Below are 24,324 nucleotides of genomic sequence, written 5' to 3' on the forward strand. Positions count from 1 at the left end.
TTTAATAATTATTATGTTTAAAAAAGACACTAAGTGCATTGGGCATTTTTACTCCATTCTAGTAAATAAAAGGAAAGTTTGCTCAGTAAGATACTGATTACATTTTAATTAGCATGTGTCAGTCAATCAATATATTTTGCTTTGAAGGGCATTCAAGATGATAATTTTTTGCCATTTGCTGCCTAAAATATTTTTGCATAATCAGCAAATGTATAAAAAAATACAATAACAGAACAAATTCCAAACAGTAGATTTTTTTGTGTATTCAATTTCCACATTTAATTAGTTTCCTCCCCCTGTGTCATGTGACAGCCATCAGTGAATAACAAACTCATATATACACTGTGAACTCTTGCACATGCTCAGTAGGAGAAAACTGCAAAATTGTATAATAGAAGTAAATTGATCCCCTTTTTTTATCTTCTGGTTCTTTTACATATACATGGTATACAAGCTTACACTTCAAAAGTAGAAATAATGTCTTTCCCCCCCTCTATTTAAGATTGCTCGACTTCTGGTAGTGAACCCAGAGAGACGTCTCACAGCAGATGAGGCCTTAGCCCACCCTTTCTTCCAGCAATATGTAGTGGAGGAAGTGCGTCATTTTAGTCCATACAGAAAATTCAAGGTAAGTACAAGTACTCTGATAACACAGTAAGGTGCTTTATTATAAGATCAAAGAATTCATCACTGGTTCATAAACACATTCAGATTGGAGAATTAGTGGTTGTTACTCCTGTACCTTTTGCTTGATAAACCTGATCTAATCCTATGTCCCCCATTTATCAGTATGCAAGCGGACAAGTTTCCCAGGCAGGGAACCTGTTGGGCAGTGCTTGGGGGCAAGCAATGTGGTATCTGTTGCTGCTGGAATTTAAGATAACACAAATAGCCCCCGTGCAAAAGCAGAGCTTGTTAATCACCCTGGACATCAGAGATAGTACTGAAGGAAGAGTAACTGTATTTATTAAACTAGAATATAAAATATAAAGAATTACTATGTTGTCTTTGGATTTTGCATAATTTACCTCTGTATCTCTGAATTTAATCACAGAGGATTTGCTTAATTTTATTTAAAAAGAAAATATTTTAATAAACATTATTATTTTTCCTTAAGCGCTGTCTATTTTTAATTTTTTTCTGCTTGCTTCATATAAAAGTTTGGGGTGTGGTGTTAGCTGCTTTTTTTTTTAGTAGAATAACCAGAACTTATTTCATGCAAACTAAGAGGACATCTATTTTGTTTTTTCATATATTTTAAAAAAACTTTATTAGCGGGTCAAAGGTACCTTATATTTTGTGTTTTGTTGCGGACATCACAGCTTGAACCCCATACAACATGCCCACAACATACCGACCCCACCCATGGAACACCCTGCCTTCCAGTCTTAGACACTATCCTGGACATATGATGCTCTATCATTCTATTTATTTATGGTGTGGAACGTATACAACAGATGTTTTAATCCTTGTAGTTTATATTAAAATAATATAAGGGTCATTAAACTCAACATTTAATTATCCAGAAAATGTTAAATTATGCATAGTAAAAAAAAACAACAACAACACAGTAAACATTTATTATGTATTTTGCCCACTATGTATGTAATTTTACTTTAAACTTTGTTTTCACTGCCCTAAGAGAGGCTAGAGTGCATTTTGCATAATTCATTAAAGTGACCCTGAAATATTTTTACCAGTGACTGCTGATTACTTGAGAGGCTCATTTAATTTATATATTTTCCCTGTATGACTAGTAGAGGAAATACACACTATATAAACACATCATGTCAGATCTTAAATTACCAAGCAAAATGTTTTTTTTTTTTAATATATATATATATATATATATATATATATATATATATATATATATATATATATTAACCTGAAAATTTAGAAAACAGTTATATCTTAGGAGGATTTTGTGGTTTCTATCTGGGGTATGTTAGTAGGCATTGCATTAACCATCTTTGGGATGCACTCTACTTAAAGATGACAATACGTTCCTAGAACAAAATAGGCGGCATTATAGAGAAGAATGCTTTTGCCTTTTCTTCACCATAAAACCCTAGTAAATATATAGCTAAGATTTACTGGATATTGTAGCTTTTAGGCATGGTGTATATATATATATATATATATATATATATATATATATATATATATATATATATAATCAAGTATGTATTTACAGCTCCTAACTAACTAGAACTCAGACATTACCTTCTGTGTATTAGATTATAAGCAAAGTTAACTGTTAGTGTATAGTGTGATATACTATTTTTTCAAGGCTATTTTTTTGCCGCCTTGGTTGCCACTATCATTTACCTCCCTGTTTTAAGGGAGGCAACCATTTCTAGGTATATCTATATTGTCTGGATAATAGTATTTCCTAGAGTATAAATCCTATCACATACAGCTACTGTCTGGGTATTTATTAGCTGGTATCCAACTATATTATTGGTTGTATAATATTGTTTACGGGGTTTATAGCCCATAATATACAGAAGGTCTACATATACTTAGCTGATACTTTTTTTTTGTGTGGGTACTAGACACAATAACTAATTATATTTCACCTAGATATTTACTATTTCTTTTATAGTAATGGCCTGGTTTATAACTTAGTATTGCTATATTGTAGGTACCAAACTATATGTTTAGAAAAGCTGATTTATTAATAGTTCATTTATTAGCTGCATTGGGTAATATCCTGGATCAGTGCCTTAAAGGAATATTAAACCCATTTTTTTTTCTTTAATGGTTCAGATCGAGCATGCAATTTGAAGAAACTTTCTAATTTACTCCTATTGTCAATTTTTCTTCGGTCTCTTGGTATCTTTATTTGAAAAGCAGGAATTTAAGCTTAGGAGCCGGCCCATTTTTGGTTCAGGACCTGGGTAGCACTTGCTGATTGGTGTAGCCAACAATCAGCAAGCGCTAACTAGTGTGCTGAACCAAAAATGAGCCGGCTCCTAAGCTTAAATTATTGCTTTTCAAATAAAGATACAAAGACAACTAAGACAAATTTATAATATAAATAAATTAGAAAGATGCTTAAATTGCATGCTCTATCTGAATCATGACAGAAAAAAAAATGGGTTTAATATCCCTTTAACTCTTAAATATATACATTGCTCGCTTTCTATTGCTGATGTCTTTCTCTGCTCCCTCTCCTGTGTAATAACTTTGATTGACTATAGGAGACTTGGTTGAGTGGAATATAATACTGATATAAAGTTACTAGTCCTAACTTACATTCACCATTGTACTGGACTAGATGTCCATACACATTATACATGGTTGCACTTTTACACCAAGACCTACAGGTCTAGTCTCTCCCTACCCGTCTTGGGACGGGCCTCTTTGATCACAATTATCTCTGCTTTCCCACTATTAAACACCATCTTTCCTAGCACACCTAATTCCCCCTTTATTTTATTAATATCTTCACTCTCTCCTTCTTTGCTCACCATGTGTGGTTAACACCTTTTATGGATAAATTACTTGGGATTAGTAAAGTTGATTCTTCTACAATGCCTCCAAAAGTCAAAGACAGAAAAGTTAGAACAAGTATAAGTAGTACAGAAATAGGTTCTATTGGATGTATACCTAGCTCTAATACTATCATAAATACTAACAGTTTAATTAAACTAATTTCTGATATTTGCTTGCCTCAGTTTGAGGGAGTAAAGGCAGAATTAACATCGCTCACAAATGAGCTTAAGCAATTCTCTAATAGATTGCTAGAAATCGAAGGTAGAATATATGATATAGATGACCTGCAACACTCACAACAAACTATAATTAATTCACAAACTAAAACAATACAGACGCTTCAAACACGTTTAGATGAACTAGAAGATAGGACACGTAGAAATCTTAAAATAGTGGGAGTCCCGGAGACCCCCGAATATTCAGACCTTATGAGCTTTGTTACCTCTACATTACCACAGATTCTCGAAATGCCAATAGAGTCTCCCCCTATGTTGATAGAAAGGGTACATAGGCTAGGGACTAACAATAGAAAAGGCAATACAAAAAATTCTAAAAGACCAATAATAGTACAATTTTTAAATTTTCAGGACAAACAAAAAGTATTGGCATACTATAGAAACAAAGGATTCCTAGAAATTAACAAAGAACGAATACTTTTTGTTCCAAGATTTCTCTGCGGAGACTCTAAACAAAAGAAGATAATTTGCTCCCTGGTGCACCCAGGTGATTAAGGCAGGTTTTCAAGCCACTATGATATATCCCGCAAAAATTAAAATCTACCATGACTCTAAAACAATTTTATTTGATAAGATAGAAGAAGTTGAACAGTTCTTGGAAAATGCCAAGCTATAGTAGAAACGATGAATAGGATTAGCTACATATCTTGCAAAATAGGCTCTTAGTATTCTTCTTTTTTTCTCCTTTTTTTTTTTAATTTTTTTCTTTTCTCTCTTCTTTTTCTTAATCTTACCTATGCTGTCTCCAATCATTATTGATTACTTAGAAATGAAAAATTTGATTAATTTTCTCTCTTGGAATGTGGGGGGATTCTCCTCCCCAGCCAAGAGGAAAAAAATAATCCACCATTTTAAAAAACATAATCCAGACATTGTCTTGTTTACAAGAGACACACCTGAGCTGTCAGGAAGCGGAGAAATTAAGGATGGGCTGGATTGGAGAGGTGATATCGGTAGCCTCAATAAACAGGAATAGGGGTGTGGCATGTATTTTTAATAAAAAGTTAGATTTTCGACTCATATCCCAGGATAAAGATCCTGAGGGAGATTTTTTATTTTAGAAATTGAGGTTAATGGCTCCCGGTTTACGTTATGTAACCTGTATGCGCCAAATGAATGTCAATCAGGTTTTTGGGATAAATTATTTTGTAAGTTAATTGGCTTGGTTAATACCCAGATGATTATTGGAGGTGATTTTAATAGTGTTTTTGTTCCCTATCTGGACAGATTAAAAATGAAGAGGTCTTATAGAGATAGAAAAGAAGCAAAGATATTAATTTTGCTAAAAATTTAAATTTAAAGGATATATGGAGAGTACAACACCCTGATGAAAGACAGTTTACATATGAATCTAAGTCGCATCACACTCTCTAAAGAATTGATATGTTCTTAATAAGTAAAGCTTTATTACATACAGAAATCTCTACAGACATTCAAAATATAAGGCGATCATTGCGCTATCTGTCCAGATAAGGAACAAGTTTGCGAACCATTGTGGAAATCCCCCCCCCTCATTTCTATCCACTAATGATAATTTTAGAAACTCGCTATCACAAAAAATGGAGGGAATATGTCTCCTTTAACAAGGAATATGTCTGTGACAGACCCTTCTGTCAGTACTGAAAGAGTTAACTTTGTTCAGCTTTAAGAAGCTATTTTCTAAAGACAGGGTTGCTGGCATCAGCTATTGTGTACTGTAATTAAGTTTAGTGATAAACATTCACATTGTTTAATCACATCCAGAGAGCAGACGCCTAAGTGATAAGAAAGACTAAATTGTTTATCTGCTTAAGTAATGTAATTCTATTGTATCATGTCAAAGGGCGTTTTCCCTCTATCTAATGTACAATATTCTTTCAACCCCCCATCTAGGGGTAAGACCTGCATAAATACTGGGCATATAGCCTTCAATAAAGCATTCTGTTTTTACCTTCAATGTGGAGCCTGGTCTCATGTTTGAGGGGGGAATTAGATGGGTTGTGAGTTGCTGATCTCACATTCAGGGCATCTTCCATCTGGTATTAACCCTTGGTATCCTGTTGGTACCGTAACAATTGGTGGCAAGCGACGGGATGATCCTTATCGCCCAGAAGAGCAACTACACAAGCCAGTAACCTCAGGAAGAGGGGGATTATTACAATACTGACCAAGATGGAAAGAGTACCAGGGACCGTAGAAACCAATGGGCTCAGCATATCAGACAGAACCCCCGAAGAAGCAAGCTTTGACCGGGCTGTCAAAATAAGACTGGCACATTATGGCCCCAACCCATCTGCGGAAATTATCGACCGGGTCATAGCAGCTGTGGAGGCCAACCTACTTCGCCAAAGTGGCGCTGCAGCAGCCCAAGTCACAGCAACCCCAGTGGAAAAGGGAAAAGTAAATTTTGCAGCTTTTAAAAACTTCCTGGAAACAGAAGGAGAGATTGATGGGTACCTTGCGGATTTTGAGAGGCAATGTGCACTACACAAGGTACCCGCAGAGGACTGGGTCACGATATTATCCGGAAAATTATCCGGCCGGGCCAGTGAGGCTTTTCGGGCCATTCCAGAAGAGGAAGTCGGGGATTATAATACTGTGAAAGAGGCTCTGCTCTCCAGGTATGCGGTTACACCGGAGGCATACCGGAGGCGGTTCAGAGACACTGTTAAATTAGCTGGTGATTCCTACGTTGAGTGGGCATGTAAGGTGCACCGCACAGCAGCTCACTGGATAGCGGGTGCCAAGCTGTATCTGGGGAAGAGGTGCTGCAGCTATTCCTGTTGGAACATTGCTTTGACAAGTTATCAGCAGGAGTTAGAGTGGGTTCGGGACCGTAAACCCTCCACCCTGCATGAAGCTGCTCGCTTGGCAGATGAGTATACGGATGCCCGCAAACTGGACACTGCTACCACTAAGCCCCCTGCCAGAGTGGAGTACAGACCCCCAGTCACCCCAGCAGCTGCCAGTTACCAACCCCCGGCGCACCGCTATACCACACGGCCTCTGGCCACGAACTACACTCAGAGAGCCCGGTTCAATTCGCGGGGCTACTAACAACCTATTTGGTGCTTTGGATGAAAGCAACTAGGGCACAAAAGACCAGAGTGTCCCCTAAACGCAGCGAACCAAGCACAGTCCTGGAGAAGACCCGCCGGCGGAATCCCACGTAACCCTCAGCCTGCGGCCCACTACGTAGAGGAGCAAGAATGCTGGGGCATCCTACATGAAGCAGACCCCGTGCAAGCTGCCCACCGGAATAACCGGCAACTGGTTAAAGTGAATGGGAAGGAGGTCAGTGGTCTACGGGATACTGGTGCTACCATGACCTTGCTTCAAAAGAACTTGGTGTCTGAGAAACAGCACATTGGAGACACTGTGGCTGTGAGGGTAGCAGGGGGCGCTGTGTTCCGCCTACCTGTTGCCCAGGTACATTTGGATTGGGGAGGGGGCGCTAGACCTGTGAATGTGGGGGTCAAGAAGGACTTACCTGCTGATGTTCTCCTTGGAAATAACTTGGCCCCCCTTGTTTCTGCCTATGCTCCCATGGGTCCCACTGATGTTAACCCTGTGACTACCCGTGCCCAGATCCGTGCAGCAGAGACTGACCCACCTGCTGCTAAGCCCCAGGACGCTGAGCTCAGTAAATCTCTATCCGCTATTGATACGTGGAAGTCCTGTTACAATGCGCTGATGAAGGAGAAGAGTCAAGTAGAGAATAAAATGGTCACGTTAAACAATCACGTAACAGTGCTAGCGGGAGAGAAGAGGAGCGCAGAGGAAAAAGCATGTTTAGAACGGGAATCTCTGCTAGACAAGCTGTACCGACAGACTGCAGACAACACCAGCTTGAGAGTGGAACATGAAACATTAAAGACGAACTTAGCGACACTGGAGGAGAAGCTGGCGCTGGCTCATAGTGAGGTGCAGCAACTCAAGGGCACCCTATGTCAGTATGAAGGGATTGTGGATACCTATAAAGAGCAGGTACAAAAAACTCGTAAAGAAGCTGATGAGATTTTGAAGGACTGTTTAGCCCTAGTCTGGGCACTGAAGAAGTTGAACCCTTATTTATACGGGCAGGAATTCTCTCTCATAACGGGAATACAGATGGATTGCCCCGGCAAACTGACATGCCTACCACCTCCTAGTCCGGTCATCCCCAGGTTGACCCGCCAAAGGGTCAAACCGGGTCTGCCGGAGTGTTCCACAAGGGGGGAGCTATGTGACAGACCCTTTTGTCAGTACTGAAAGAGTTAACTTTGTTCAGCTTTAAGAAGCTATTTTCTAAAGACAGGGTTGCTGGCATCAGCTATTGTGTACTGTAATTAAGTTTAGTGATAAACATTCACATTGTTTAATCACATCCAGAGAGCAGACGCCTAAGTGATAAGAAAGACTAAACTGTTTATCTGCTTAAGTAATGTAATTCTATTGTATCATGTCAAAGAGCGTTTTCCCTCTATCTAATGTACAATATTCTTTCAACCCCCCATCTAGGGGTAAAACCTGCATAAATACTGGGCATATAGCCTTCAATAAAGCATTCTGTTTTTACCTTCAATGTGGAGCCTGGTCTCATGTTTGAGGGGGGAATTAGATGGGTTGTGAGTTGCTGATCTCACATTCAGGGCATCTTCCATCTGGTATTAACCCTTGGTATCCTGTTGGTACTGTAACAATGTCTCTAAGACAGAAATATTTTGGGAGGCAGTAAAAGCGTATCTTAGAGGGGAAATAAAAGCTTATATGGTAAAAAGGAAAAGAAAATTGAGAAATAGGGATATTCAAGTAGCTAATCAACTTAAAAATAAATATACCAGATATATAGAAAACTCAGACAATAACAACTGGAATAGTTATCACAATGCCAAATTAGAGAGAGAGATATTTTTTGATCAGCAATGAACCCAAGAAGAGATCAGAAATAAAGCAACATTTGGCAGGTTCTCCCCAAAATCAGCAAAAATGTTGGCCAACCTATCTAGATGTAAGAAAAATAATAATTATATTGGGACAATTGATGTCCACAGTAATTAACAGTGAAGCTAAAGAGGGTTTCTGGGCTGAAATTAATCTACCAAAAATCCTGCCTGATCAAATTCTCATGTTAAACAAAGAGATTACCTTGGAAGAAACAACCAAAGCAATTAATGAGTTGGCTACGGGTAAAGCACCGAGCCCTGATCAACTACCATCTGAATTTTATAAAATTCTTGCAGAAATAATTGCCCCATCATTAACAAATCTGTTTAACCAATACTTACAAAATGATCTAATTTTTTTTGCCGCAGCTAACATCATACTTATACTTAAGAAGGATAAGGATCCAAGTTCGATGTAATCGTATAGACCTATTTCTCTCCTGAATTATGATTATAAGATTCTAACCAGTATAATGGCCAAGCGCCTAAAAAATATAATAAAACTGGCTTTATTCCTGGTAGAACAGCCCAAAAGAATATAAGAAAAGCATTGTCAATAATTGATTTTTTTTCTATCACATAGAACAGAGTCAAAGTGCATGCAAGACCTTGCCTTATTAACAGTGGAAGCGGAAAAGGCCTTTGACTCTGTTCTATGGGATCACTTATTCATAACTTTAAAGAATTGTGGCCTTACAGGTCACTTTTTAAGCTTTGTCTGTCTAATTTATCAAAATCCAGTTTCCTTCTTGAGCATAAACAGTTTCCTTTCTTCAGCCGTAACGCTCCATAAAGGAACAAGACAGGGCTGTCCTCTTTCCCCGCTATTATTTAATATAGCTTTAGAACCGCTGGCAATAAAATGTAGTGATAAACTAGACGGAATAGATATAGGTCAACAAAATATCACTCTCTCACTGTATGCTGATGATATTCTGTATTATATTAAAAATACTAGGAAGAACATACCAATGCTTTTAAATATTATTGCAGAATTTAGCAAGTTTGCTGGATACAAAATTAATCTGTCAAAATCAGAAATCTTAAGGGTAATTAAAAATAAAAATAGTCTCTTGAACAATCCATTTAAATTATCAGAAATAACTATTAAAGGGACAGTCTACCATAGAATTGTTATTGTTTTAAAAGATAGACAATCCCTTTATTACCCATTCCCCAGTTTTGCACAGAAAACATGGTTATATTAATATACTTTTTACCTCTGTGATTACCTTGTATCTAGGAACCTTCTTCCAGCCCCCTGATCACATGACTGTGACTGTTTATAATCTATTGTCTTAAATTTAGCATTGTTTTGTGCTAAATCTTAAATAACCCCCTGTGCCTGAACACAGTGTTATCTATATGGCCCATGTGTACTTTGTCTCTTGTGTTGAAAAGAGATTTAAAAAGCATGTGATAAGAGGCAGCCCGCAAAGGCTTAGAAATTAGCATATGAGCCAACCTATGTTTAGTTTAAACTAAGAATACCAAGAGAAAAAAGCAAATTTGATGATAAAAGTAAATTGGAAAGTTGATTAACATTAAAAGTCATATCTGATTAATGAAAGTTTAATTTATACTAGACTGTCCCTTTTAAGTATCTTGTTATAACTATCTCAAAAAATTCAGAATAATGGTATGACCTTAAAATACTCCTATTTGGCAAAAATGTTTCTCTGAGTTTAAAAGATGAAGCAAATGGCCTTTGACTTGCTCTGCAAAAATAGTTCTAATAAAAATGCGGTTATTCCCAAAAATCCTATTTTTTTACAAAATATTCCTCTTTTTCTACGTAAGGAAGGACATTAAAAAATGTAATTCTAATTGTTCCCGTTTTATTTGGGCTCCATTGAAACCATGAATATCTTTACTTATGCACCCTAACGATATGGGTGGCTTTGCTTTTCCCAATATTAAAAATTATAACTTGGCCTGTATGTTAAAAATTGCCCTGGATTGGTTTACGGAATCTGACCATGTTTCTAATTATAAGTTAGAAGAAGCCATGGTGGCCCCGTACTCTCTTAAAGCCCTATTACACTCAAATCAGCGTACCCATATCAGAAATTACACTCTAAGATATACAATCTATAATGTAGTTTTAGTATGGAGCAAAGTGTGTAACTATTTGGGGATAAATTACACACTTTCCAAATATTTAACTATTCTGGGTAATCCAGATTTTAAAAGTGGTTCTACCTTCCCTGCTTTTAGGGTATGGTCCCTTAATAACTTGAAATATTTTATACAATTGATAGATCCACTAACGAATCATATTAGAACTTTCGATGATCTCTCCAGGGAATTCAATTTGGATAAGAAATCTTTCTTTGCATATTTGCAAGCACTCAGAATCTTGTTGAGGGAAATACATGGTCGCTTGGTCCGCTCAATCAGATTATTGATAGATACCGCCTAGGCAAATTTTCAATAGCACCCATATATATTTAATAATTATATATATATAATTTTGACACTCAAAGACGCAGATGATACAACTAAGAAGCTCTATCAATTATGGAGTTTAGATATCCCAGGCATTAACCTGGACTATTTTCAAAAGAGTTTCACCAGAGTTACGAGATACTCGTTTGATATAGCTGTGAGACAATCTCATTATAAACTGCTGAACAGATCATATCTTACGCCTAAACGAATGGCAAAATGGAATACTCAAGGTGTTAATGCCTGTTCTATATCTAATTTGCCAGCTGCTGATCTGCTCCGTGCTTTTTATTTTGGTCCCAAGTTTCAAAGATTATGGAAACAAATAGAGTATTGGTTAAACAGATTACTTCCTTCCAGGATTATTTTAGAGCCAGTGCACATTTTTTTCTAGTTACGCAAAATAAAGTGCAAAATAAGCTATTGATTAATGCTGCAATCCTATTAGCCAGGCAAAAGATACTTAAATCTTGGAAAGATTGGAAGGCTCCTAGTATTGCTGCATTCATTCATAATATAAGGTATCAAATGGTTTTGGATCATCATGACCCTTTCATTTTATAAGATATTAAATTAAGAATGTTTATGACAAAATGGGACAGAGTAATTCTAGACCAACCAAGGGAAACTCAATTTCTGTTTATAGATTACTTTTGTGCCTCACCCACAATTCTGCAATTGATATTATCTGATGATTATCCCACATATTGGAGACATCTTTTTTCTTGAAGGGGAAAAAACGAAGGGAAAAAGGGAAATTTATTTATTATTTTTTCTCCTCCTCTCTTCTTCTTTTTTTTTATAATATAAAACACAAAATGTAGATATTATACAGGAATATGAAGACTACAAAGGTATTGAAGCAAAATGATCTTTTCTGAACTTCTTTATGATTTAAAATGATTAAAATAGTGGAGCCTTATGTGTATATGAGTAAATTGATGGCACAACTTAGTTGTGTCTGTTTCTTCTTGTGTTTGATGTAAAGTACACTTTTGTACCATCTCTATCTGATGATTGTTTATTTGTTTTAATATCTCTGTACATATGTGAACATTAATAAAAAGTAAAGAACCCTCCCCCATCTATCCCAAAGCAAAGTTTATGATAACAGATTGTGAAATTTCAAAGTTTGTATAATAATTTGTATTAAAGTGAACAGCAAGGTTAATATGTACTATTTTTACAGGTTGTTTGCCTAACTGTGCTGGCGTCTGTTAGGATCTACCACTACTACCGTAAAGTGAAGCCTGTAACCAAGGAAATCATTATACGGGACCCATATGCTATTAAGCCAGTCAGGAAGCTGATTGATGCCTGTGCATTTAGAATGTATGGACACTGGGTAAAGAAGAGTGAACAACAGAACAGAGCAGCCTTATTTGAGAATACTGCCAAAGCCATTCTACTGTCACTGGTTGCAGAATCCAATATTTAATTAATATGGTGATTATTTTATAAGTTCCAGCCATCCATATCATCTTTCAGCTATAATACAGAACTGTGTGTGTATGTAAATATATTTATTTAGTGAAAGATGATAAATTGCTTATGTTAATCTTTTGTATAACCTTAAAGGGACAGTAAACCATAAAAATAATGTTATATAATTCTGCACATAGTGCAGGATTATATAACATTATATTAGCCAAACATTATAAATCATAATGTACCCTATTAATTTTTTTAAAAAAAACCGCTGTTTTACAGACCCGCTCTCTGTACTCTGCTCTGTCAGACAGCAGGAGCGAGCTGCACTTAGTCTTATGACGTGGTCAGGCCGGGCTGTGACTATACAGCTGGCCCGATGCGCTGAGTAAATATAACAGACCCGCTCAGCAGAGTACAGAGAGCGGGTCTGTAAAACAGCGCTTTTTGAAAAAAATTAATAGGGTACATTATGATTTATAATGTTTGGCTAATATAATGATATATAATGTTATATAATTCTGCACTATGTGCAGGATTATATAACATTATTTTTAAAGTTTACTGACACTTTAAGATCTCGTCATACTGTACATGAACACAGGGACAATGAGACAAATTGAAATACATTTTTATTAATTAAACATTTTGCTGCTCAAAGGTTTGATGTCAGAAAAGCAGTCATGAAACCCAAAATGGTAGGTAGCCTACTACTGCCATCTAGTGTTATTGCAAAGGTAACATTTTTAAAACCTTTCATGCAAAACTGAAGCCATATAGGGCTTCTAATACATCCATGCTCCTGAGTCTACCAACCTGCTTTTTAACAAAGAATACCAAGAGAACTAAGTAAACTTGATTTAATATTTTTTTATTTAGATTTTTTTTAATTTCACACTGATAAACAGTTAGTTAGCAGCTAAGGAATATTATCAGAAAGCTTTTATACATCAAACTAAATGTACATATTGAATTTACACATTCAGTATGAAACTAGGACATTAGTCAATTTCTCACACTTATTAACACAGTATATTTACTATACTTTTATATAATCAAGTGTTTTATTAATTGCATGTTAATAGTAAGTTAGGATACATACTGTATGTATTTACAGCTAAACTATATATATTTACAGCTGTTATGTATATACCTCTATATTTTATCCAATGCTTTTCAATAGTGAGGTTCTAAATAAGAATGAAGCAAAGCAGATATGAGTTGAAGGATCAAGATCACTGATTCCATCGAATACAAAAATGATTTACTTAAAGGGACAGTAAAGTCAAAATTAAACTTTCATGATTTAGACCCAGCATGCAATATTAAACAACTTTCCAATTTACTTCTATTATCTAATTTAATTCTCTTGGTATCCCTTTTTAAAAACCATACCTAGGTAGGCTCGGGAGCGGCAATGCACAACTGGGAGCTAGTTGCTAATTGGTGACAGCACATATATGTATTTTGTCATTGGCTCACCAGATGTGTTCAGATAGTTCCCAGTAGTGCAATGCTGCTCCTTCAACAAAGGATACTAAGAGAATGAAGCAAATTTGATCATAGCAGTAAATTGGAAAGTTCTTTAAAATTGTATGCACTATATAAATCAGGAAAGAACTCAATGTGGGCTTTAAAACCTCTTTTTAAAAACATGATGGCAAAACTGGGTTTTAACATTATTGAAGTATGTTATCTGCTAATCTGTATAAAATAAATATTTTTAGGAATGGGTCAATGTGAAACTTTGCTAGATATTGCCTCATGCAAATTTTAACAGCTTTCTAGAAACCTATTTTTTTTTTTTAAACAAACTCCATAATGTAAAATGTAAAAAAATAAAAAAAGTTTTTTATAAAAACATATTGTATAGGTTTTACTCCATTCTGATCACTGCAATATTGTCAGTGAAGAATAATTTATTGGTGCAAGTACAATGCATTTCTAACATGTATTGATGCCTCCAATTTTATTTGCGCCTTAAAGGGATATTAAATAGTGAAAACATGCTAAACATAATGATGTATTCAAATCATAGATTAGCCTTAAATTAATATGTAGATGTATTTTAGTTGTATGTTCCACACAGCCTTGTTTGGACAGTCTCTTTTATTACATGTTTTATAGCTGTCCCTAATTATCCTCAGCAGGAGAATAAGATATGTGGGAAAATATTCAAACAAGGCGGTGCTCATTACTTTAAAACTCTGGAATTTAGAAAACCAAAAATATTCAGAGTTAAAGGAATAGTCTAGTCAAAATTAAGCTTTCACGATTCAGATAGAGCATGCAATTATAAGCAATGTTCTAAATGACTCCTATTATCAATTTTTCTTTGTTCTCTTGGTATCTTTATTTGAATGTAAGCATAGGAGCTGGCCCATTTTTGGTTCAGAACCTGGGTAGCGCTTGCTGATTGGTGTCTAAATGTAGCCACCAATCAGCAAGCGCTACCCAGGTGCTGAACCAAAAATAGGTTGGCTCCTAAACATACATTCTTGCTTTTTCAAATAAAGATACTAAGAGAATAAAGAAAAATTGATAATATGAGTAAATTAGAAAGTTGCTTAAAATTGCATGCTCTATCTAAATCATGGAAGTTTAATTTTGACTTTACTATCCCTTTAAATTATAGGAAAGGAACACAAAATAAAACAATTAAAGTATATTACAAAGTTTATTTTTATAACTACACGTACTTACACATTTTATATTATAATCTCATACTGTTTATTACCCCTTTAACTTTGATATTATTTCCTGTATTTGTTTTAAATGTGAAATATTATTTAATTTTTTTGGATTTTGTGTCTTGTATTAGGATAAAGTTGCGTGCAAACCTATTACATATTATTTCCTTAGCAATTAAATGCTTAATAATAAAAAAAATAAAAACAACATAAATATAATGGTTTATTTGGTCCTCTTTTTGTTTGCAATTTCAGCAACCTTTCCAGTTTGAACATTAAATACATAGAAATGTATAATCAACAAATGCATAACAAAGAAATGCAGTAATACCGAGTTTGCATTTCAAACATTTTCTGCCAAATTTAAGTTTCCTGTAACATGCTGTCAGCAAATAACAGACTAATATACAAATATGAGCTGTGACCTCTTGCATATGCTTAGAGGGAGCTGGTGCGTCCGAAAGTGTGCACATAAAATGACCATGCTTACTCCCTCATGAATGAGCAGGTGTAGTAGAATACTACATGTAGAAGTCCCATGTAAGAAGGTTATATGTAATGTATAAGTATAGTCATCTCATGTTAATAACCCCATCAGGACTCCTCTCCACACTAGCTTCCTCTGTTGCTATTAGGATAGTGTTTCACATATCAGATTGCAGGATTACCATCATCCTCCCTTCTCTGGTCTGGATGACACCAACAAGGCCAGAAGACTGGCAGCATTGTCTAGTGCTGGTTGTTCCACAGCCATGGACGGACACACTGCTAGCTGCTCCTTGTTCCGGGAACACACACTGTCTAACCAGCTGCAAAGCTGTGTATACCCATTGACAGATCGTTAAAGCTTTTACTGTCCATTATGGAGGTACATGTCTTATGCAGCTATATGCTGCAACATTCTCTTATGCTACAAAAACACCAATTATCCATTTTATTTATTCACTTACTTTCAAGTCACTGATGGAGTGGCAGAAGCAATCTGAAATGAAAAGTCCTTACTGGCTCAATGTTAACACGAATTGCAGGATATTGCACACATGTATTTGTCATTAATAAGCTTTGTCAATGGAGGATTACATGCCCCCTATTTTTATATCTTTTTATTAATGTATGCAAAAACTTAAATTATGCTTACCTGATCATTTTCTTTTCTTCTGACGGAAAGAGTCCACAGCTGCATTCATTACTTTTGGGAATTCAGAACCTGGCCACCAGGAGGAGGCAGACACCCCAGCCAAAGGCTTAAATACCTCCTTCACTTCCCTCATCCTCTAATCATTCTGCCATGGGAACAAGGAACAGTAGGAGAAATATCAGGGTGAAAAAAAGGTGCCAGAAGAAAAAAACAAACAAACTAATACCGCCGCCTCATAGATAAAACACGGGTGGGGAGCTGTGAATTCTTCCCATCAGAAAAAAAGAAAATGATCAGGTAAGCATAATTTAAATTTTTCTTCTTAAACGGGGAGAGTCCACAGCTGCATTCATTACTTTTGGGAAAACAATACCCAAGCTATAGAGGACACTGAATGCAAACAAAAGGGCGGGTACAGAAGGCGGCCCCTTCGAAGGGCACCACAACCTGAAAAAACCCAGCACCCTACAAAAAAACTGAAATACTTAGAACAAGGGGTTAAAAACCTGAAAGGGGGGGGGCGTGTCCGAACAGCGATCCTGAGCGGTCGCAACTCATAAGAGCTCCAACTGATCTCTGGATATACCGCCGAAATCAGGAGGCTTTTTACAGTTTTATCGCAGATTCTGCTTGTTATACAATTGCATAGCTCTGCAGTGCAAACTATATCAAAATTTGAACTGTGTTCTTGAAGTTTTTGCTCGAGATCGGACTAAGAAGACCTGCAGCGGCGGCTATTACGCAGGTAGCGCATCCCCCCTCGTTGCGCCGAGGTATTTAGCCCTAATTGCATATACCAGAAAGACAACAGGTCATAGCACCCATACTTACCTAACTAGCACATATTAAGAAGTCTACGCTTGAAAAGGGGGATAACTATTTGTGGGACTGAGCACCTAATATCGAGACATGGTAGAAATGGAGCGGCAAAATCACTCTACATCACCGCTTGAGAAAATAGAGAGACTGTTCGAGAAACTAATGGAAAAAGCCCCATTTGATTACCTGATGAACAAACTTTGTGCCAGCAAGATGTTTTGCCGTCTCTGGGAAGAATCTACAGACCCCTGCATGCAAAATGGAGCCAATCCTATGACGCACATAACAGAGGATGGAAATCATAAGATCCCTGTAATGCAGCAGAGCAGCATCCAAGCACACGGAAAGTTATGGCACACAAAGGCAATTATACCGGACCGGGGTAATATGCTGGACATAGCAATAAGCAGCATAGCCCCTAAATGCTCTGATACGGGAAAAAGTCACCCGATGATTAACGCCACTCACTTACCAGCACCAACGACAACTTCAGCCTGGTCACCAAATCCGGACCAGACCCCAGCACAAGCTGCGCTTATGGGGGGGCTAGGTGGGAGCTCCCGAATGGCTGCGATCACTGGTCTGAAAGGCGATAAAAAGAAGGACACTTCCAGGCTGCTGGATACCCACGGCAGTGATCTCTCCATTGCACATGGTACACTAACGGATGGGAGTAACAGAGTCATATGGCAAATGGACTCGCAAGTGAGACTATTACCTCAATTTTTTAACCATACTCAGTCACAAAAAAGACATTCCCTGGAGTTTTTCATGGCTTCTGCTCGTCGACCGAAACGACCAGGAGGCTGATCAATGTTTCCTATAGCCATTGCCAAGTGAATACGGATGGCGGTAAACCCCAGTTGAGACAGTTTGTTTGCTTTTTGAGTTGATGGGTTTAATATTGTTGCATGATAACGTCTGTTCACCTGTTCAATAAGATGTCCCCATTGAGTTAATAACGCTTCATAGCCTGAAGTAAAGTGGCGACACAGTCTCATTTACTCTGTATTAGTTAGAGAAAGCAATGTCACCTATTGAAATAGTATGCCTGTATTTTAATGCAAGCTTTTAGCCAAATTAAGCATAGCGGTATAAGAAGTGACCCCAAAATAACGGGACAGAAATAATAAAAAAGTAAACGTAGCTGGCTCTATCTGACTAGGCCTACCACGAACACCTTTTCCCACTTACATTAACTTTATTAATTTGATAATTAGAGGTTTGCAATGCTCAGCACTGTAATGTAACTGATACATGCCTTTTTACTGTAAATATATTGTTTGTTTCATATCGCATTTTTATAATTCAAAGGGAGGATTGATAGGGTGTGTGGGGGGCCCTAGAGAGTTACCTTATATCTTATAAAATAGCATAGCGATTATTAAGCTGATGGAATTACAGTGTGTATAATTAGGACATATTGTGGGTTCCCTCCCTGGGTCTAACGGCCGGGACTTCGGGTGGGACACAGACAAGTAATAGTTGGCCTGCTCTGCTTCTAGGTCACTAACACAGGCATACTCTTTCCAAATCCATACATGTACATTTCTGCGACAGCATAACAGCAAGACGAGTACATCAATTTAATAAAGCATGCTACTTATCCCGCAATGACCCGGAGATTAATTATACTACCCTGACCTCACAACTTTAGATTTAATTTTATAATCCCATGTACACCTTTTCTTTTTTCTTTTTTCCATTTTTGATATCCCCCATAGACGACCACTAGATCTACATAATTTATATCAAGTATATTGTGCTAATTGTGTTTGACCTAGCTAAACAGTACCCAGTACAATTAGAGCCAAGGGTAATAAACTCTCATACCACTCAGATTGTTACAGCTTTTTGTTACCCTTCCTTTTTTCTTTTGTTTGTTATCCATAATACCCCATGTTTGTGTATTGAATTTATCTCTGGTCCAAGAGCGACCAATACTGTTATATTTTGGGGAGAAAAATGAGGACTTTATTATTTCTGAGTGTTTGTGTCAGAGCTAACAATTTGCTGTAAAGTGTAACATGTACCCTCGCTGCTTATCTGTATGTATTTTCTTATGTTCTCAATAAAAATAAATAAATAAATAAAAAAAAACTGAAAGGACCCAGTAACTGTCCCTCAGTTAAATAACCTACAAGGCCAAGCTAGAGACCACTCAGATCCTTAGATCCATTGAGCACTAAAAAAATCCCCCCAGGAGCCAAGTCCAGCAGGCGTTCTGACCACACAGAACTAACCCTCGATCCGAAGGTAGAACCTTCACCTACCCCTGAGGGGGAAATTGGAGGACCCATAAGATTTCTAAAGGACCACCAACAAAGGAAAGAAACCTCGAAACAACTAAGGCGAACCCATGGTTGCTAAAGACAACCGCCCAAAGAAGAACTTCCTAGAAGTACAAGAACCAGGGATAAACACTACCCTAAGAAGTGTGATCACGAGAAAACCCCAAGGTTCATCCTCAGATCCCTGACACAACACCAATACGCCTTATGGTGCTACAAGGAAGCCACGATCTCCCCACTGAACCCTAGTCCAGCAGACACAGTAGCTAAAACCCATATAAACTGAAAATAATTCGGAACCTGCAGACAAGGATGATTATCCCAAAAGAGAAAAAGCTATCTCGTGAAAACACATAGCCACCTCTGAACAAGAACTCGCGAACTCCAGCCTCAAGACAGCAAAGCTGACCCTAAGCACACATGGGAACCATCCCACAGAGAATGCCAAAACATTCTTGACGACCACTCTCGTCTAGGAATTAGACCTTAGAAGAACATCCAACGCCAGCAGCATATGCAACCAGTGGAGGAATGAACACTGTGACTCCCCACCAAGGCAGAAACGAGCATAGAGAGCTGCCACAGCAGGATTCAAACCTCCAGCTACTTGTCAGGGAGATAACCCTCAGGCCACTTAGACCTGCAGCAACTGAAAGCACAGGGTCAAGAAAAACCAGATCCCCGACACCCCCTTCCAAGGTAACGGACCCAGTCCAAAAAATTGGCAAAGTCTGAATACAAAGAATACAAAATTCTCCGAACCACACCTTTAGAAGAAGAAGGAAGGGGCACGAAGATTTAAATTAGCTTGTCAGGACAGAAGACAGCGTGCTCAGGATCCGGAACCCCTACACCATTCCCTTCCCAAGAAGGACCACCCCCAAACAAGGGAGACAGGACACTGAATTACAGCGTCCCAGTACCAGAACCCAGCCCCATGACCTCTTGCATGCAAGGAGGGCAGAACCCCTCGGAAACGAGAAGAGAAAGAGCTATGAGACCTCATGGAAACTGTAACACTGCAAGACCTCCCCAAAGGAGGGTAAACGTAAAGGAACCGCTTTCCCAGCCAAGACTTGGCGAAGAGAGAAGAAATGGTAAAATTAGTACTGAATGTTTGGTAGGTTTAGACTGTTTAGCTGGTGGGGAATCTAGCACACCTGAAGTAAACTTTATCCCAAAGTTTAAAGAGTTACAGGCCCATTTATCAAGCTCCGTACAGAGCTTGAAGGGCCGTGTTTCTGGCGAGTCTTCAGACTCGCCAGAAACACAAGTTATGAAGCAGCTGTCTAAAGACCGCTGCTTCATAACCCTGTCCGCCTGCTCTGAGCAGGCGGACAGGAACCGCCGGAAATCAACCCGATCGAATACGATCGGGTTGATTGACAGCTCCCTGCTGGCGGCCGATTGGCCGCGAGTCAGCAGGGGGCGGCGTTGCACCAGCAGCTCTTGTGAGCTGCTGGTGCAATGTTAAATGTGGAGAGCGTATTGCTCTCCGCATTTAGCGAGGTCTTGCGGACCTGATCCGCAGTGTCGGATCAGGTCCGCAAGCCCTTTGATAAATGGGCCCCATATAGTTAGTTGTAGTAGGTGGCGCAAAACAAGTTGCTATTCCCAATGTGTCTTACTGTAAATATGTGTGATAATATGTGGGCTCAATATATGTTAATGTTTTGATGAGTCCTAATTTTATATTCTCTTTTGGAAAAAAATGGATGTCGAAACTATTTAAGAAATAAATATGATCCTTTATTTGATTATGGTAAATTTACCCAATAGTAGTGATGCTAAAAGTACAGTTAAACAAAAATTATTACAATTCCTTCAAAGTTTAAAAAATGACACCGGTGTCTATGTATAAAAATGTACATAATATATAAAAAATAAATTAAATTAAAATAATAACGTTGAAATCTAATAATTTATACAGTTTTGGGTTTATCACAAGTTGTAATTTCTAACAGAATGTTTGTAGATACAATTTTTTAGTGGATAAAACAATAGTTGCTGTATAGTTCATATAGGATACTTTGTTTCAAGTTCAGCTATGCAATTGAGATCTTATCTTAGGCAACTATATATCAAATGTAGAGGTATGTTGGTGCGATTTTTATCACACTATAATATAAGTATACAAATTAGTACCTTGAAGTGTATCTGTTTGATATCACTTTTGTGAGATAATTGCGGTTAAATAAACACCGCTATGCCAGTGTTTTGATTAAGTTTCAAGATCAAACTGGTGGCAGTTCTATATGAGCTGCTGGCGGTTAAATAAATGCCGCTTTGGTTTCCTCTTATTAGGTGGGCTTATTTGTTTGCTGCGAGAAAATTCACTTTTCTTTCATGTAATTAGCAAGAGTCCATGAGCTAGTGACGTATGGGATATACATTCCTACCAGGAGGGGCAAAGTTTCCCAAACCTCAAAATGCCTATAAATACACCCCTCACCACACCCACAATTCAGTTTTACAAACTTTGCCTCCGATGGAGGTGGTGAAGTAAGTTTGTGCTAGATTCTACATTGATATGCGCTCCGCAGCAAGTTGGAGCCCGGTTTTCCTCTCAGCGTGCAGTGAATGTCAGAGGGATGTGAGGAGAGTATTGCCTATTTGAATGCAGTGATCTCCTTCTACGGGGTCTATTTCATAGGTTCTCTGTTATCGGTCGTAGAGATTCATCTCTTACCTCCCTTTTCAGATCGACGATATACTCTTATATATACCATTACCTCTGCTGATTCTCGTTTCAGTACTGGTTTGGCTTTCTACAAACATGTAGATGAGTGTCCTGGGGTAAGTAAATCTTATTTTCTGTGACACTCTAAGCTATGGTTGGGCACTTTGAATACATATATTTAGAACTTTATAAACAAACATTTATTTGCCTTGACTCAGAATGTTCAACTTTCCTTATTTTTCAGACAGTCAGTTTCATATTTGGGATAATGCACTTGAATTAATAATTTTTTTCTTACCTTCAAAAATTTGACTCTTTTTTCCCTGTGGGCTGTTAGGCTCGCGGGGGCTGAAAATGCTTCATTTTATTGCGTCATTCTTGGCGCGTATTTTTTTGGCGCAAAAAATTATTTTCCGTTTCCGGCGTCATACGTGTCGCCGGAAGTTGCGTCATTTTTTGACGTTATTTTGCGCCAAAAATGTCGGCGTTCCGGATGTGGCGTCATTTTTGGCGCCAAAAGCATTTAGGCGCCAAATAATGTGGGCGTCTGATTTGGCGCTAAAAAATATGGGCGTCGCTTTTGTCTCCACATTATTTCAGTCTCTTTTTTTCTTTGCTTCTGGTTGCTAGAAGCTTGTTCTTTGGCATTTTTTCCCATTCCTGAAACTGTCATTTAAGGAATTTGAATAATTTTGCTTTATATGTTGTTTTTTCTCTTACATATTGCAAGATGTCTCACGTTGCATCTGAGTCAGAAAAGGAAAATCGCTGTCTAGTGCTGGATCTACCAAAGCTAAGTGTATCTGCTGTAAACTTTTGGTAGCTATTCCTCCGGCTGTTGTTTGTATTAATTGTCATGACAAACTTGTTAATGCAGATAATATTTCCTTTAGTAAAGTACCATTGCCTGTTGCAGTTCCTTCAACATCTAAGGTGCAGAATGTTCCTGATAACATAAGAGATTTTGTTTCTGAATCCATCAAGAAGGCTATGTCTGTTATTTCTCCTTCTAGTAAACGTAAAAAATCTTTTAAAACTTCTCTCCCTACAGATGAATTTTTAAATGAACATCATCATTCTGATTCTGATGACTCTTCTGGTTCAGAGGATTCTGTCTCAGAGATTGATGCTGATAAATCTTCATATTTATTTAAAATGGAATTTATTCGTTCTTTACTTAAAGAAGTACTAATTGCTTTAGAAATAGAGGATTCTGGTCCTCTTGATACTAATTCTAAACGTTTAGATAAGGTATTTAAATATCCTGTGGTTATTCCAGAAGTTTTTCCTGTTCCTAATGCTATTTCTGCAGTAATTTCCAAAGAATGGGATAAATTGGGTAATTCATTTACTCCTTCTAAACGTTTTAAGCAATTATATCCTGTGCCGTCTGACAGATTAGAATTTTGGGACAAAATCCCTAAAGTTGATGGGGCTATTTCTACCCTTGCTAAACGTACTACTATTCCTACGTCAGATGGTACTTCGTTTAAGGATCCTTTAGATAGGAAAATTGAATCCTTTCTAAGAAAAGCTTATCTGTGTTCAGGTAATCTTCTTAGACCTGCTATATCATTGGCTGATGTTGCTGCAGCTTCAACTTTTTGGTTGGAAACTTTAGCGCAACAAGTAACAGATCATGATTCTCATGATATTATTATTCTTCTTCAGCATGCTAATAATTTTATCTGTGATGCCATTTTTGATATTATCAGAGTTGATGTCAGGTTTATGTCTCTAGCTATTTTAGCTAGAAGGGCTTTATGGCTTAAGACTTGGAATGCTGATATGGCTTCTAAATCAACTCTACTTTCCATTTCTTTCCAGGGTAACAAATTATTTGGTTCTCAGTTGGATTCTATTATCTCAACTGTTACTGGTGGGAAAGGAACTTTTTTACCACAGGATAAAAAATCTAAGGGTAAAAACAGGGCTAATAATCGTTTTCGTTCCTTTCGTTTCAACAAAGAACAAAAGCCTAATCCTTCATCCTCAGGAGCAGTTTCAGTTTGGAAACCATCTCCAGTCTGGAATAAATCCAAGCCTGCTAGAAAGGCAAAGCCTGCTTCTAAGTCCACATGAAGGTGCGGCCCTCATTCCAGCTCAGCTGGTAGGGGGCAGATTACGTTTTTTCAAAGAAATTTGGATCAATTCTGTTCACAATCTTTGGATTCAGAACATTGTTTCAG

The 24,324-nt window shown here is 37.5% G+C and overlaps 1 protein-coding gene across 3 annotated transcripts in view; it reads left to right on the forward strand.

Annotated features, from left to right (window-relative positions):
- PHKG1 (phosphorylase kinase catalytic subunit gamma 1) overlaps window positions 1-14,378 on the forward strand; it is a 90,648-nt gene extending 76,270 nt beyond the window's left edge. For all 3 annotated transcript variants that reach the window (XM_053707453.1, XM_053707451.1, XM_053707452.1), the window contains 2 exons: window positions 503-628; window positions 12,279-14,378. In XM_053707453.1, coding sequence (XP_053563428.1) covers window positions 503-628; window positions 12,279-12,527 — 375 coding nt within the window. In that variant the 3' untranslated portion in view covers window positions 12,528-14,378. The remainder of the gene's footprint in view (window positions 1-502; window positions 629-12,278) is intronic.
- The last annotated feature ends 9,946 nt before the right edge of the window (window positions 14,379-24,324 follow it).

The sequence above is a fragment of the Bombina bombina genome, chromosome 3 (assembly GCF_027579735.1).
Source record: "Bombina bombina isolate aBomBom1 chromosome 3, aBomBom1.pri, whole genome shotgun sequence".
In the NCBI taxonomy this organism is placed as follows: Eukaryota; Metazoa; Chordata; class Amphibia; order Anura; family Bombinatoridae; genus Bombina; species Bombina bombina.